General features: G+C 35.5%; 1 protein-coding gene across 1 annotated transcript; it reads right to left on the minus strand.

The window, feature by feature from the left end:
* Window positions 1-973: 973 nt before the first annotated feature.
* LOC113295396 lies at window positions 974-2,274 on the minus strand. Its single transcript, XM_026543735.1, has 4 exons — window positions 2,085-2,274; window positions 1,685-1,949; window positions 1,084-1,268; window positions 974-1,017 (listed from the first exon to the last, which is right to left on the minus strand). The coding sequence occupies exons 1-4, from the start codon at window positions 2,272-2,274 to the stop codon at window positions 974-976; spliced, it is 684 nt and encodes a 227-aa protein (XP_026399520.1).
* Between the last annotated feature and the right edge of the window lie 15,331 nt (window positions 2,275-17,605).

The following is a 17,605-nucleotide window of genomic DNA, read 5'->3' on the forward strand; positions in this document are numbered from 1 at the left end:
GACAACATATGGGACAATAACAGTTCACGGACGCAAACACACATATCCCATAAAATATTGCAATATATGAAACCATAAAGATTAATACGGCAACCATCATCTTCCAAATCACTTTAGAATTTAAACAAATAAATCTAAAAACATTGCAAGATGAAAATAATGGACATAGCTTATGTATAATCACAATAATGGCTATTCCAAACTCTAGTAATCCTTCTTAAATAAAACAAAGAAAAAAAATAAGAAGTTTTCTAGGCAACAACAAACAATCTTATGAACTAAGCTGAACTATAAAACTTCGAACGCAATCAAGTTCTTCATTAGCCTCCTTCAGCTTGATCCTCACGAAATCAAGATTTCTTTTAGCAATCACGAATTTTTCTCGTAGCACTTGAAAATCTAGAAGAAGATTTCCAACCAGTTGTTGTGACAATTGAACTGGTTGCTGATTTTCGTGATCTGTTGCCTTATAGCAGTTTATAAGAACATGATTCTCATAAAACCCAGCAATGACTTCTCTTTCATTCTCAACTTCCTTCTTGCATCCCTCCATAGTTTGCACCTTTAATTCTTAGAAGACAGCTTTCGTTATCGAACTAGTATATACCAAGAAGACTTCAAGGTATATTAGATATGTATAAAATACATATAGAGAAACCCTAGGGTCAAAAATGGTAAAGATCTAGGTTTGCAAACGCTTATGGTCAGGGAACAAGTTCTAAACCGTCAAGTATGGGAGCCTTTACATTTTAGCAAGGGATTTACAGAGCAAGGAAGGAATACTAAAAAAGACAGTATTTCAATAAGGCATGAACGACCATGCTTTATTGTGAAAGAGGAACTAAAAGAAAAGAATTCTACTTAGAAGGCATCAAAAAAAGTACAACAACAACTATTTGTTTCAAGATGGGTTATATCTTGAACTCACCACATTCTCTCAGGGTTGGAAGAGAATGCTCAGAATGCAAACTCGCTAAGTTGTTGTATGAGCGAGTAGCTCATCATTGTTTTCCTCTTCTGCAGTACAAGAAGAAATAACATAAATAATTTCAGAATAATTATAGCAGGGAGACAGAGGCATACCTGAGAAAGCTTTCTTCCTTAGATTCTTGATTTTCCGCTTAAGGTTATTTATACTGGTCTTTAAATCGGCGACATGATTATTGATATGAATGTGATCAATATCCGATACATTTGACACAGTGTGATCCCTTTTACTCGATGATGTTTCTTTCTTGATTAAGACATCCTTCTTTCTCTGGCGCCTTCTGTAACCAAGAGAAGTCTTGTCACCATAATCAGATTTTATGACGACGATGTTTCCAGTATGGAGAGAAGTAGGTTTGATTACTTCTTTTGACATCCATACAAGAATGTTATAGAGTTTTTCATTCCTTAATCGAAAACGGCATTTATGTTCAGCGTGACCTTTGTTTCCACAGTAGTAGCAGTTGAAGGTTTTGCCGGTTTTCCTATTTCCTATTTTCGAAGCATGACAGTTTTTATCTACAGGATCATCAAGTGAATCGAATGTTTTTCACAAGGTGATTTGTCATTAGCAAGGACAAAGTTTATCTTTCCAGTGTTTGGAGCGTCTATCCCTTTATAGCCCAGACCACGTGTATCACGATGTTCTTTACATGCTCCTAACATGGAAGATAATTTAGTAGAACTAGAGTTAAACCTTTTCAAATTTCCTTCTAGAGACCTTGTCTTGTTGACAGATGTATGTAGATCATCTTCCAATTGCTTCACTTTGTTGTGAAGAAGAAGTTCTCTGTCATTTGCCTCTTTTAGTTGAGAGTCAAACATTGCCTTAGATTCTGCAAGTTTTTCTTTCAACTCGTAGATACATTTATGAAGTTTTTCACATTCAGCATCCTTTGACTGGATATCTTTATCACGGTCTTTGAGGATGGATTTTAGCAGCGTGTAACCACTGTCGTATCCTTTAAAGAGTTTTTTAAGTTTCATGTTTTCACGACAGAGAGGAAACATATATTCTGCAAGATAAGCAGATGATCATTTTTCATGTATGATGCTATCAAATAGTATAACATATTGCGATACTTCATCCTCAATACTTGGTCCCTCCTTTGAGTCACTTTTATTTGAAAGCTCGTCCAGTTGTTTATCTAGGCGTTCTTCCCAGTCTTCAATAGTTTCCGTTAGAGGAGGATATAAGGTAGGATCCTTGAGAGTCTCAGCACTTTGACCAGCATCAACAGATTTCTGATCTGGATTTCTGACGTTAGAGATATCATGACTGTCCATAGAGTCATATCGCTACAAACACAGACTTTTGAGGTCTTAAGCGTGTTTGCCTGCTCTGATACCAGTTTAAAAGGTGGGGGTCTAACAACACCACCCAATATTTCTCTTAGCAATCTGTATGGACTAACTCTGATATGCTTTCTAGAATCAACTAGACAGTCAGACTCGATCTAGATAAAAGTATATCAAGGAGTTAATATCTCTTATCTTGATTTGATTTACTCAAGAAAAACCTGCGAGTCCTAATCAAATACAAGAAATAACTTGGATGGTACCATAGACCAATATCCAAGTGTCAATCAATGTAAATCAACAACCAAAGGTTGGATATTCTAATTGATTGATCTTCAACGCACAACCTGTATTATTTCAATTATAAAGATAAACAATATAATGCGGAGACAGAAATAACAGGACACCAGAAATTTTGTTAACAATGAAAGCGCAAATGCAGAAAAACCCCGGGACCTAGTCCAGATTGAACACCACATTGTATTAAGCCGCTACAGACACTAGCCTACTACAAACTAACTTTGGTCTGGACTGTAGTTGAACCCTAATCAATATCACACTGATCCAAGGTACAGTTGCGCTTTGTACGTCTCTGATCCCAGCAGGATACTACGCACTTGATTCCCTTAGCTGATCTCACCCACAACTAAGAGTTGATACGAACCAAAGTCGAAGACTTGAATAGACAAATATGTATCACACAAACAAGTCTACCAGATAGATAAATCTGTCTCCCACAGATAAACCTATTAAAGTTTGTTCCGTCTTTTGATAAATCAAGGTGAACATGAACTAATTGATAATCCGGTCTTATATTCCCGAAGAACGGCCTAGAGTTATCAATCACCTCACAACAATCTTAATCGTATGGTAGCGAAACAAGATGTTGCGGAATCACAAACGATGAGACGAAGATGTTTGTGATTTCTTTTTATCTTGCCATATCAGAGATAAATCTCAATCCAATCTTACAATTGAACTCGTACGATAGAAAATGGCAAGATCAGATCGCAAACTACAAGAGAAGTAGTATCGTCTGGCTTCACAATCCCAATGAAGTATTTTACTCCTTAACCGATAGGGTCTCGAGAATAAACCTACGGTTAAAGGAGAAACGACTCTAGCAAAAATAACTAGTAGCACACAGAAGGTGTGGGGATTAGTTTTGCACAGATGCTAGAGTCCTCCTTATATAGTTTTCAAATCAGGGTTTTGCAATCTAAGTTACCTTGGTAACAAAGCATTCAATATTTTTAGATGATCAACCTGATTTTTCCAAGCTAATATCTTTCAACCGTTAGATCGAAACTTATCTTGTCACACACAAATGAAATGCTTTCATTTAGGTTTGAGTAACCATACCTAAACGTGTGCATTTGGTTGGTTCATAAATGGTCACCAATGGTTAGCCACATGAGTAACTTTCATATTAACCATATTCATCTTCTTCAATAACTAGTTCAAATGACTTCAAAAGAACTAGTCCAAGAGTTGTTCAATTGCTCAGATCTTTATAATAGACACAATTGAAACAAAATCGGTTTGATTCACTTGAATCAATCATGAAATATATAGCCACGGTTTGCAAATATTGCATTCCTTTCTGATTTATTGTTTTTAAGTTCATGAGCTACAGATTTGAGATATAACCAGCTTGGGTATGCGTACAGGTACGTGTACTCTAACTTTACCGGAATTGGGTTTTTAAACCCAGCAGAAATTTTCGGTTCGAAAACTTCCGCCAGTACGTGTACGGGTAAACGTACCCAACCTGTCTCCTTCGCCAATACCGTATGCACAAATGCACACACTTGGTTTCCGGCACATGGATTTATACACTAATGCGCAAACACACTATATATGCTTATATCCATAGTTGGTTACTTGTTCTCAACTCTACATTTCAATCATTGAAACATTCTTCTATAATGTTATAATAATCGTTATTCACGACTATCGTCATCAAAGATATTTTCAATATTGAAACGTCTTCATGACTTGCATCACGGATAAAGATGAACATCGGCTAAAGCGAAAGCTTTACCAACACGTATTTCAAGATAAAAGATAGGCGAGTAAACTCGGCTCGAAATATCAAATGTGTATGTATGAAAACTAACATACTTATGACTTTGTATCAAGAGTAGGAGATAGAGTATACTTTTGACTGATAGATAAGTTCAAGTCTCCACATACCTTTTTGGTCGGATGAAGTTCCACTGGTTCCTTGAGTAGTCCTTCGTCTTCGCAAGATGATCGCCATGGAGTCTGGAGCTCAACTACACTAAACTGTCCTAACCGAGACTTAGCTATAAGTAGTCTAGAAATCAAGACATATAGTTTTGACAACTAAACTTGACAAATATGCTTGAGATAGCAACGTATGCGAGTTCGACCGAGCAATGCCTTAACATTTATAATCCATGGATGCCCTTAATAATTTAGTTATCTACCCTTAGTAATCTCCAACAGTTTAATTACCTGCTTCTTCCTCTTTGAACTTTCAGTACCCCGGAACTGACAAGCTTAACCATTTATTTTTCTCATAACTTCCTCACACAACTTCGGAATGATGTCAATGTTTCGCCATTGGCTTCATCTTTTCGCTCTGTTCAAGATGGTGAAAAAAAATCTTAGATTTGAATGAGTAACTCTTCCTTTTGGATGATTCACTTAATAAAAGACATAAAATACAAAAGTAACAATAATACAAGGTAATTCACATAAAAGCTAGCAAACGAGTGCAAGAAAACCATACTCAAAATATATAATTATGCACTTATCAGCATATGTTGTTGTAACTTAAGGGATATGTTAATACTAGGGTTAAAAATGTTTTCCGCGTAAGGGAAGTTATATTACCATGTTTAAGAAAAAAGTATGATGATTATGAAGCTGAAATTCCAACATTCTACTTCTAAATCCCCTAATTATTTCATACATAGGATGATGTTTTTGGTTTAGTTATCTATGAAGTTGTTGATGGAGTACTATACAATACTGTTTTCAATGTTGATTGAGTATGTTACCCAGTATTTACTTGTATATGACTATTTATACTCTATGAGGTATATAACTTTAATATTTGGTGATTGTGGAATATGCTGGTTGGAATGTTCAACAGTTCTGCTGATTGTTTGTTTTAGAAAAAAAATTGTTCTAGGCTTCTTTATATATGTGCGGTATCTCTATGGAATATAATGGTCCGATTAGGAAAGCAAAATTGTTTGTCCAGTTCTTGAAAAAAAATTGTTGCTCTAGATTTGTTCTTTGTTGAGTCAAACAATGAAAATCAAAACTTTATCGGTATGGCTGCCTCAAAATTTCCGATATTTGTCAGCTTTAGGCTAAACGAGTCTGTGGTGCCGTAGTTGGTAGTATAAAATAAGATAAGGGTTTTCTATAGCCAAAGTTTTTCTAAGGATGCAATGATAAATTATGACTATAACAAGGTTCAACTCTGGTTTCTAGCATGAAGGGTATACAATCCGGTTGTTCTTGGTATATATGGTATGGTTACACAATTCACCAAGATCAATTTTCTAGAATTATGGTGTCGGAATTTTCTCTCTCTAATCAGGACTTGCATTGGCCATGGCTTGTAAATAAAATCTCCCCTCGTATACGTAGTATCCTTCCACTGACTCTTGGTTATGTTAGGGCATTTGGGTATAGTTGTTTTTCCATTTTGACTGGCAACAATGTTAGAAATCCTATGTGTGACTTCCTATATTTCTGCAAAAAAGGCTTACATACAAGCAAGGAAAGAACTACTTGTGTTTGATTCTGACTTGATTGTGGTTTTTGGGCTTAAATATGTGGGGTAGTTGTTAATTTGTTCTGCAATCACTCCAAGGGTCAATAAGTTGTTCCTTTGAGTTGTTATACAATAATTGGCTTAGACATTTCCCTCACGTGAAGATAGGTCTTTGTGGTGTACTTTCTCAGATTTTACCAGATTCAGAGAAAGGTGTATAAAACCTCACATGATGTGAAAAGACGAGGGTACCCAAATACACCACAATATTTTAATTTCAACATATAATTCTTATACCAAGTGTGATCGTCTATGGATAAAGTTGAGACAATACGAAAACTTGATATTCACTTGATAATAGTTACGGTAAGACCGATTGACTATAGGATCAAAGTCAAGTGATTAGGATTAACGTACAAGTGTAATTTACTCTGTTATAATAAAAAATTATAATGCGAAAGTAAGGTAAATGACACAAATAAGATTTTGTTAACGAGGAAACCGCAAATGCAGAAAAACCATGGGACCTAGTCCAATTTTGAATACTCTCAGAATTACGCCACTATACAAAGAAAAAAAGCCAACTTCGTATAGTTGAGACCAATTAACCTAACCCTAGTTACTTAGTTTCCTCAATATTCCTGCGTCTTCGACCTTTTGGTCACGCACGTGAATCTCAAGACATAAATCACTGTCTCAAGTTACTTTATTTCTTTTGATCGAATTCCAAACAGTAAAGGAATAAATCTGTTTGGTAACCACTATATTCAATATTTGGTAAAAGATATGTTGAGTCATTGACAAAGGCTCTTACGTTTAATCTAATAAACTCTTTTGTCTGGTTAGATCAATCCGAATCTTAATTACCGAAATAATCAATTTCCAGATTTGCAATCAAACAATATAGAATTCAAAGAGAAACTATAAAGTGATGCCGATCTTATCAACTAGATAATCACAAGTTTGTCAAAGATAAACAAGAACTAGTTGGATCTCAGCCGATCAAGATGTGTGCACAAAATTCACAAAATTGGAAAACTAATTAGATAAATCTTCTTCGTCTTCAAATCTTCGACTATCTTTAAAGTTCATACACACAAAAACTTGAATCCTCTTTTGATCAATCACACAGAATGGAATTGGTTAACAATGGATTATGACAAGATGTCTACAGATATAACAACATTTCTAAAGACCCCGTTGATACTTTGATTTAGTTTGGTGACCATTATGTCAGAAGAGAATGATCTCAAGAATAATCAAACTAGGAGCAATTGAAGTTCAATAACCGTTAGTCAATCAAATCAATAACTAAAATAAAAATGCAATTATCTAGTTTCCCACCAATGGTACTCGTCGATCTTCTTGATCCCACACAAGTCTTTAAACGAGCGTTCGTAAGAGATTTCGCCTAATTATGTTACTTTCCTCTCCGGATAGACGACTCAACCAGAAACAACACGAATGAAGTTTGCCTGGATCTTAGGATGATTTGCAAGAAATGTAAACTCAAGTATTTATAGACCAGGGTTGTTTGGACAACACGGAAATTCTACAACCGAAAATATTCTCAAGATATGCAATAAAGTACCTTATTTCGGTTTTCCTATTTCCAATTAATGTCAAAAAATATTTATGAAACCTCTCTTTAAAAATTTCTATTATTAGTTTAGCCCATTAACTAATAATCCTTTTCTAGAGTATATGCTTTAATTGCTGGTAATTAAAACATATAAAATCGAAAATCATAATTAAGTGCTTTTCAATATTTAGGTTTGGGATCACCTTGAGCATCAAGGAATATCTTTGAACAATTAATGATAAGAGTTATGCACATCTTCAAACAACATCGATATATAGAAGTTTCCTATCTTAGCAAACCATAATTCCAAATTCACACACAACATAAAGAAATATGTGAATATTAGAAACTCAGTTTTGCAATTGGGACTGGTTCTACCATGACTCCCAAACTAAGTTAGGACCGGTTATACCATGAATCCCAGTATAGGTTATGGCCGGTTATACCTTGCTTCCCAATACTAGTTATAGTCGGTTATACCATGTCACTAGATATAGGTTATGATCGGTTATACCTTGATTTCCAAAACTAGTTAGGATCGGTTATACCTTGTCACACAATATAGGCTATGATCGGTTCTACCTTGATTCTCAACATAAGTTAAGAATAGTTATACCTTGTCATCTTGCATTGGTCATCCAAATACTATTCAATGAAAAACCGGACAAACACACTTATGATTTCCGTTTCTTATGAAACAAGTTCATACATTTATTTCCTTAAACCAATGTAATAATACATAGTTTTCTAGGATGAAATCACACATATATACCATACATAATCAAATAACTATATACATATATTATGTTGATTTTTTGTTTACAAAGTTCAAAGATAAGCATTATACTTCGTAATTCAATATAATTCCTTGATACTTTGATCATAATGCTATGACCAAGTCTAATCACTAGAGTGTCATAAATATAGCTTCGCATGTTATGTTTTCAATATAGCACGACTTGAAAGATACGTTAGAAATGAAAACAAGTCAAGTCAGTATTACTAACCTCAGGTGGAAGGATGATGTCCTCGTTTTAGTCGTTACTTCTTCACATTCTTCAGGTCTTCAGAGTAATATAAGTCTCAACATTCCTAGACTTTCTAGTCTAACCTAAATGAAGTTGACTCTAGTAATTAATCAAGCGACTCTAGATGAGTTTTGATGCTAAAATATAACAACAAAACTTGACATACCAACGCTTAGTGGGTTCAACCGAGATATGCTCTAACATGATGAATTTATTTTCATCCTTGATAAAGCTTTTTAAGTTGCATAAATAGTGGGGCTTCTGCAGCTTGCTTTTGCCGATGTTGTAGTTATCGCTCAGTTTGATATTTAGTATAATGGTGGTGCATGTGTTATTGTAGCAACCGATAAACAGTTTTTTAGATCCAACTTATATTGATAGGTTAGTGGTTAACGAAGCCCTTACAATCCTTATTTGGGAAAAGATTACCCACTTTTTAATGTCAAGGTTTGAGAGAAATAAATGTATGATGACAAACTTGATGGTAAAGGAGCATAAATGTATGGTGGTGCTAATACACTAGTAGAAATAACGATTGAGATTGGCATATCAAGTGCCATGGTGAGGACAGTCTCCCCATAGGTGTGCATACTTCTGGCAAGGTCGTGAAGGCTTGTAATTCTTGTCATCTGTGTATGTCACTAATCCAAACCTATCATTAACAATGACCCCTTAACGCACCTAGCAATTTATATCTTGTTTGTAGAGGTCTATTGTACGCCCCTTTTAGCAGACATTCCACGTCTTCTTCCTTTTGAAGTAAAATCTAGAGATGATTGTCCAGATATTAATGATACCTCTAATCTAAAAGAGTTTTTGAGACTATACTAGAGCTAAAAAACGTACAGATTTTTAGCAATTGGATTCCAGAAATTAGGAATAGAATTCAAGGTATGTGTTTATTTAAGGTACATATTGGGACTTCATTGTATAGTTCATTTTAACTATATCGTTTGATTTTAGATTCCAAAAGTTGTATTTGCAGATAATTTGTACCTTTGATACTCGACGAAGTGTTATGAAAGTGATAAAAAAGGTGTTAATTAATTATGAGATTGTTGTGGTTTTGTGATGATTCATTTCAGATAGTTTAAGTATGAATTAACCTAAAGGTGATTCGTATTAGTATTTGAAATGAATCATATCTCATACTTTGTTGACTAACTATTAGACCCAAAGGTTTAATACTTGTGATATTTACTTTGAGCCAGACATAAAGTTTTAAACTTGGCAACAAAGATTCGTGTGTATCATGATTTACCCAAAGGTGAACTTGTGATGGTATTGAATATGTTCCAATGTTTTATTTGTGTATGGTTTGATTATTGACATTGAAAAGGCGAGGGTACCCAGATATACCTCAAGCTAAAACTTTTCCTACCTATAAGTCCTTTCTCCGAAAGTGATTTTCTATGGACTGAGTCGAGACAATACAACTAATCGGTTCACACTTCGTGTGATCGTCTATGGATACGAGATCGAGACAATACGACAACGAAGTATGTTTACTTGACACAAAGGTTCAGACTTAACCAAACATAATAGGATTGCTTATCAAGTAAACAAGAATTAATGTTTGTGTAATTTACTTTAATTATAATAAAACAATTATAATGCGGAATATAAAAGTAAATGACACAACAAGATTTTGTTAACGAGGAAACCGCAAATGCAGAAAAACCCCGGGACCTTGTCAAGAATTGAATACTCTCAGGATTAAGCCGCTACACAAAATTACACTAACTTCGTATAGTTGAGACCAAGTAACTAACCCGATAGTTCACCTAGTTCCTTCTGTATTCCCACGCCTCCAACTTATAAATAAGTCACGTATTTGGAACAATTCCTTTGGTTCGTATTCCAAACAGTAAAGGAATAACAAATCTGTTTGGTATCAACTCTATTCAACCAAGTGATATGAGTCTGTTCGAGCATTGCTCGGTCGAACTCGCATGCGTTTCTATCTCAAGCATGTTTATCAATGTTAGTGATCAAAACTATAAGTCTTGATTTCTAGTATATTATAGCTAAGTCTCGGACTAGGATAGAAAGTGTAGTTGAGCTCAAGAACCTCATGGCGATTCATCATACAAGTAGAAGAACTACTCAAGGAACCGGTGGAACTTCTCGAAAAAAGGTATGTGAAGACTTTAACTTATCTATCACTCACAAGTATATCTACTCTATCTCCTACTCTTTGAGACAAGAATTCGTATGCTATATATATAGACTTGGATTATAGGCATTTGGTATTTCGAGCCGAGTATACCTCACCTATCTATATCTCGAAATATGTGTTGGTAAGATTTTCGCTTCGATCAAGTTTAGCTTTACCTAGTGACGAAAGTCATCGTATGTTTCAATCATCTTGAAAATTGCTTTGACGATAAATGGTGTAACAACTATATAACGTCCTCTAAGAATGTTTCAATGATTGAAATGAGATTTTAGATTACATAACCAATGGTGGACATAAGCATTGTTGTGGAAACACATTTATGTATAAGTCTTATTCCTTGAACCAAAGTTTGCGAACTTTGTTGATTAAGAGAACCAGAAGAATGGTGTGAGCCAAGTCCGCAAAATGCCGAAGTTCTTAAACCTGAGAATTTATCTTGGAGTTGAAAAACTACTTGCGTGAAGCTAAGTCCGCGAACCGACGAAGTTCTCATACCCGAGAATTTATGCTGGAGTTTGTAAACTCTGCCCGGTAACTTAAGTCCGCGAACCTAGTCTGCGAACTTGAGAAGGTTATATATTTGAAGATGATTTCTAAACTTAAACTTAAAAAGACTAAAGAATGCAGTTTGCAAACTGTGGCTATAAAAGTTCATGAACCGATTCAAGTGAATCAAATCATCTTTGCTTCAATTGTGTCTTGTGTAGTACATAAGATTTCCTTGAAATTGAACAACTCTCTAACTAGTTCATTTGAAGTCATTTGTACTAGTTATGGTGAAGAAAAACATGGTTGATATGAAATGCTCACATGGATAACCTTTTGGTTAACTATTGTTGAACCAACAAGTGAATACGTTTGGGTACGGTTAACAAACCTAGAAGCGTGCATTGTCAAGTGTGTGTAACAAGCTAAGTTTTCGATCTAACGGTTGAGAAATATTAGCTTGAATCTAAATCAGGTTTTCATCTAACGGTGAATATTGATTGCTTTGTTACCAAGGTAACTTAATTGCAAACCCTGATTTGAAAGACTATATAAAAGAGACATCTAGTATTGTGCAAAACTAATCCCCACACCTTACGTGTGATACTAGTTTGCGTGCTAAAGTCGGTTCTCCTTTAACCTTTGGTTTTCTTCTTCTAAAACTAGGTTAACTACTTAAAAACTTCATTGGGATTGTGAAGCCAGACCAATACTACTTTTATCGTAGTTGTGTGATCTGATCTTGAATTTTCTATCGTACGAGTACAATCAGATTGATTCGCTTGAGATTGATATCTCCGATAGGTAAGATATAAAAAGTAATCACAAACATCTTCGTCTCATTGTTTGTGATTCCGTAACATCTTGTTTCGCTACCATACGATTAAGATTGTTGTGAGGTGATTGATAACTCTAGGCTGTTCTTCTAGAATATAAGACCGGATTATCAATTGGTTCCTGTTCACCTTGATTATTATCAAAAGACGGAACAAAACCTTTAGGGTTTATCTGTGGGAGACAGATTGATCCTTTGATAGAATTGTCTGTGTGAGACATATTTGTTTATTGTCAAAGCCTGTGATGTTGGGTCATAGCAACTCTTAGTTGTGGGGTGAGATCATCTAAGGGAATCAAGTGCGCAGTATCCTGCTGGGATCAGGGGCGTAGGGAGTACAACTGTACCTTGGATCGGTGGGAGATTGATTGGGGTTCAACTACAGTCCAGTCCGAAGTTAGCTTGGAGTAATCTAGTGTCTGTAGCGGCTTAATACAGTGTGTGTTCAATCTGGACAAGGTCTCGGGGTTTTTCTGCATTTGCGGTTTCCTCATTAACAAAATTTCTGGTGTCTGTGTTATTTCAATTTCCGCATTATATTGTTTTGTCTTTATAATTGAAATAATACAGGTTGTGAGTTTGATCATCAATTAGAGTAATCCAACCTTTGGTTGTTGATTTCCATTGATTGATCCTTGGATATTGGTCTTTGGTACCATCCAAGTTATTCCTTGCATTTGATTAGAACTCGCAGTTCATGCTTGAGTAAATCAAATCAAGAGAGAGATATAAACTCGTTGATATACTTTTAATTGATTGAGTCTTGTTGATTCTCTTAAAAGTATACTCGAGTTTGTCCATACAGATTGCTAAGCTAAATATTGGGTGGTGTTGTTAGACCCCCGCTTTTTCAGAGTCGGACAAAGTCTCTTCCGTTTATCTCAACATAAACTCCTTCGTCAGGTCCTTATATCTATCTTATATTCAATCACCCAAAGGTAATCGATTAAATTAAGCCAACAACACCTTTAATCCGAAGAATCGTGTTGATGCCGATCTACTCAATCAATCAATCCAATCTACCACAAGGATAAACCGATTATCAATTGGATCCTCTTTTACCGAAACAAGTATTGTGCACACTAAAGATTTTAAAACCCAAGTCAGATCTTCAATATCTTCTTTGTCTTCAAATCTTCTTAAATCTTCAATAAAAACCTGCACACAATGATCAATCACGCACAGAACGGAGTCTGTTAATAATGGATTATCACAAGATCTTCTTTAGAACTAACAACAGTCTAAAGATCCCTGTCAAAACTCCGAACTAGTTTGAGTGAATCTTATATCAGAACAGAAGATTCTCAAGAATAAACAAACTAGGTGCAATCAGATTTCAACCACCGTTAGTCAATCAAATCAATCGAAAACAAATGATAAACCGCAATTATCTAGTTTCCCACCAACGGTACACGCTAGAGCTTCTCAATCCCAAAGAAGACTTTAAAATGAGCGGTCGTAAGAGATTTTGCCTAATTAGGTTACTCTCCTCTCCGAAGGCTACACCAGTAACAACAACAAAAGAGTAAAACTGTTGTTACGAAGGATTAGTTTGCTAGAAAGGAAAACTTCGAGTATTTATAGACAAGGAAGTTTGGACACCAAGGAATTTCCAAAACCGAAAATATTCTCAAGATATTCATAAAAGCACAGATTCGGTTTTCATAATTCCTGGAAATGCTCTGTCCAAATATAACGATCGAAATCTCTCGGAAAATCTAATTAGTAAATACACATTACTAATTCTGTAATTTTCCTACAAAATGAAATTAATAACCTTAATTAAAAGATTCTTAACTTACTTATGTTTCGATCCTGGGATTCTCTTCCCTTAGCCGTTAAGGAATATCTTTGAACAATTAAAGAAATAAACATTCACAGCACGTGTTCAAAGTTTATCGACATCTTAACTTTGTAAGTTCTCTTTCACACTTACAACCTTGAAACCGATTTGCCACACTTCCAAACAAGTTTAGAATTGGGTCATCTGACTTTCAAGGACTATGCGATTGATCAAACCAACATTCAATCACAATTATGGGTTTACGGTTCTACCAAAACAAGTTTCGGTTCTACCTCCATGTGAGTACTGTGCATAGTCACACTAGCTTTCCAAAAATTCGGTTGACTAGGTACTAGGATCGGTTCCCCACATATATATGGTATCTAACTTATATGTGTTGCACATGTCCATAGGATCGGTTTCCCTTCGCCTAAAAACGTGTTGCACATGACCATGGATCGGTTCCCCTTTCTGCTGTAAACCTTTTTGCACCCCATATAAGGATCAGTTCCCTTTGATGTACTGCACCCCTTACAAGGATCAGTTCCCCTTTCCTTTTAATTTGTCAGACATACAAAATCCGATCATACCACAGGTGATTACTTAAGATCGGCTTCACTTATAAAAGTTATACCAATACATAAGTCAGGCCTTTGTGAATAGTTCTACCAAGAACACAACAAGTTGTGAGAGGTTATACTCTATCACACATATTGGTTGTTCATAAGATATACAATGAATAACAAAACCAATAACACCTGGCAATTTCCTTTTCGGTCCAAGTTTATGAACTTACTTCCTTAGAACACATGTAAACATTGTTCCCTATGATGAAACCCTCACCTCATACCCATACATAATCACAATAGCATTCAAATTATTATGGCGACGTCTTATCTACAAATTTTAATGGTTAAGCAATAAACCTCGTATTGTATTCCTTAATACTATGTCTATCTAGAGTTCAAATATGCTTCGCAGTTATGTTTTCAATATGCACGACTTGAAATATATGTTAGGGAATGAAACAGTTCAAGTCAAATATCACTAACCTCAAGTGGAAGGATGATTGTTGTCGTTGTAGCTCCTTGCTTCTTCACATCTTCAAGACTTCGCAATACTTGTAATGTCTTATATCCTAATACTTTCAAGATAACCTACACGAAGTTGACTCTAGTACATAATCGAGCGACTCTTAACATGAGTTTTGATTCACTAAAATATGACAACCAAACTTGACATACCAACGCTTGGTGGGTTCAACCAAGCAATGCTCTAACAGACATGTTATTTTAAATGATATCATGTGTATCGATAAAATACAAACGACATTATATTATGATAGAGTCTAGAAAAAGAGATACCGGTTTCTTTGTTTTTTATCATCTAAAATGAGTAACTGTTCTTGTTCATATTTTTTTTATAAAAAACAAAAAATCAGTTAGAGATCAACATATTAACTCTCTTTCGAGACATGTCTCATAATGAGCATAGAAAATATCTTGGAAATTATAAAGACGACTCATGTTGAGACATGGACGATCTCGTAAGAGATCAATAAAGGTCTTTATGGAAACACGTATGATTTTGAAACATAGAACGTCTCTTCGTAGATATCTCATATTGAGAACAAACAATCTTTTTGGAGACAGTGTTGAGGCATAAGGGATCTCTTTTGAAGTCATTTAGGATCTTCATAATGAGACCTAAGGGATCTCTTTCGAGGCCATTAAGGATTCTCATGTTAAGGAAATTATACATTATACAAAATACATAAAGATCTCACTTTTGATATAAATGATTGTATAAAGATTTCGGGTTGAGATCTAAAGGGTGATATAAGTAATTGAGCATCTATTTAAGGGTAATGTTGAGCATTGTAAAGTTTTTTTTTGCTTTGAAACACATCATGCATTAACAAAAGAAGGAGTTACAGATTACATTCAGGTTTACCTTCCTAAGTAGAGAGTTCGGAAAATTAGGAAGGGAGAACCAAAGACCCTTAAGACTGTTCTTCCTAGCCCGACGTGGAAGCCGGACTGCTAGAGAGTTATTCAACTGTTTTATATACATAACTTTAAAGGACACAATAATAAAAATTAAATTTCGACAATGTTCCAAAAGATCAAAACTTCTCCAATCCACGTTAGAACTGCGTCCATTCACAAATTCCACCAGTTGGAGACAATCACTGACAAACAACACTTTGGAGAGATTCATCTCTTCTGCCCAAGAGATCGCCAAAATTAGAGAAACAGCTTCAGCTCCTACTGCATATTGAACCCATCCAAATTCTGATCTAGCCCTTCTTACTGTTCCTGCAACGTCACACCAAATAACACCAATACCCATTTTAAATTCCTTGTAAGAACCATCCACAAACATAATATGATCTACTTCGGTTCCTGGAATTTTAACTTCACGAGAATAATTCGAAGAACAAAACTGCGGAGCAATATAGGAACAAATCATTCTCTTGATGTCCAAAATGATCATGTTCATATCCACAGAGACACTCTTGAAAATCACATCACACCTCAATTTCCAGAAACACCATAAAACTATAGCACCAACACTAGGCCAGGAGACTTTATAGGGGGATATTCCCAGATTAGTATCATGACGATAAAGAAAATTATCATCAATCCATTCAAAATCTGTTTGAACAAAAATGCTGAAGGGAGAGTCCGGACCAAATATGAGAGACCACGTGGAAGTTTATAAATAGATGCATAATGGTTTCCTCATGAGTATGACAGAGAGGGCAAGTCACATCAGCATTTGGGTTATAAAATCGTAATAAAGAGTTGCAGGGAGCATATATGCAAAACATTTCCACATAAAAACTTGATTTTCGGTAAACAATCAATACCCCAAACTTTTCTCTAGAAAGCTGAGTCCTCAGAAGAAGCGGTATCATTCATGTAGATTCTATAAGCTGACTTAATATTGATGTCCATAGTGCGACTATCTGAGTAGAGCTCTGTCACTTCATATGAATTTTAGTATGCTTGAGTGCGAACTCGTGTACAATAATTGGAATTTCGCATCAGGGTACTTCCTCCTGTAGTCAATAAGTATGCCAACCAAGGAGATTCTTTAGTGCCTTCCAAGGTTCTGCGTAGATAGCTATGATCTGGAGTAAAGGTTTTGTGGGTATACCTCTGGTAAGCCCTCCCGAGACTATAACTCGGCCACTAGGGACACCTAGGGGTTTAAAGGCTTATTGCATACGCTAAATGCAATCGACGATGCCTGCGACAATGAGTAAGGATTTTATTTCTATTTTATTTTTGCTCGAGGACTAGCAAATAATAGGTTTGGGGGTATTTGATAGACACATTTTTGTGTCCGATTTGTCTCGATTCTATATATTCTTAGGGCTCATTTTTGTACTTATTATGGTGTTTTATTTATTTGTAGGTATTTTTGGCCAATAAACATTTTTGGAAAAAAATTGGCTCGAAAAGTTGTCGGAAAGCACCCGGAGGACACTTGCTATTCGGACCCCTGGATTGGATAAGGGGCACCCCCAGGATACTCCCAAGGCAGTTGCTATTCTCACCCCCACTATGGATAGGGGCGACCACCTTTCTTCCCAAACTCAAGTTTCAAATTGGCGGGAAAATAGTGCAGACGCAGGCAGATATAGGGTTGGAGTTTTGAGAA

The sequence above is a fragment of the Papaver somniferum genome, chromosome 7 (assembly GCF_003573695.1).
Source record: "Papaver somniferum cultivar HN1 chromosome 7, ASM357369v1, whole genome shotgun sequence".
NCBI classification, from domain to species: Eukaryota; Viridiplantae; Streptophyta; class Magnoliopsida; order Ranunculales; family Papaveraceae; genus Papaver; species Papaver somniferum.

Bases quoted from the DNA above. Each gene is read 5' to 3' on its own strand.
- LOC113295396 (XM_026543735.1), bottom strand. From the start codon at position 2,274: ATGGACAGTCATGATATCTCTAACGTCAGAAATCCAGATCAGAAATCT. The intron at 1,950-2,084 runs GTATTGAGGATG...AACTCTTTAAAG, and splicing joins TGACTCAAAGGAGGGACCAA to GATACGACAGTGGTTACACG. The intron at 1,018-1,083 runs GTATGCCTCTGT...CTTGTACTGCAG, and splicing joins AAGGAAGAAAGCTTTCTCAG to AAGAGGAAAACAATGATGAG.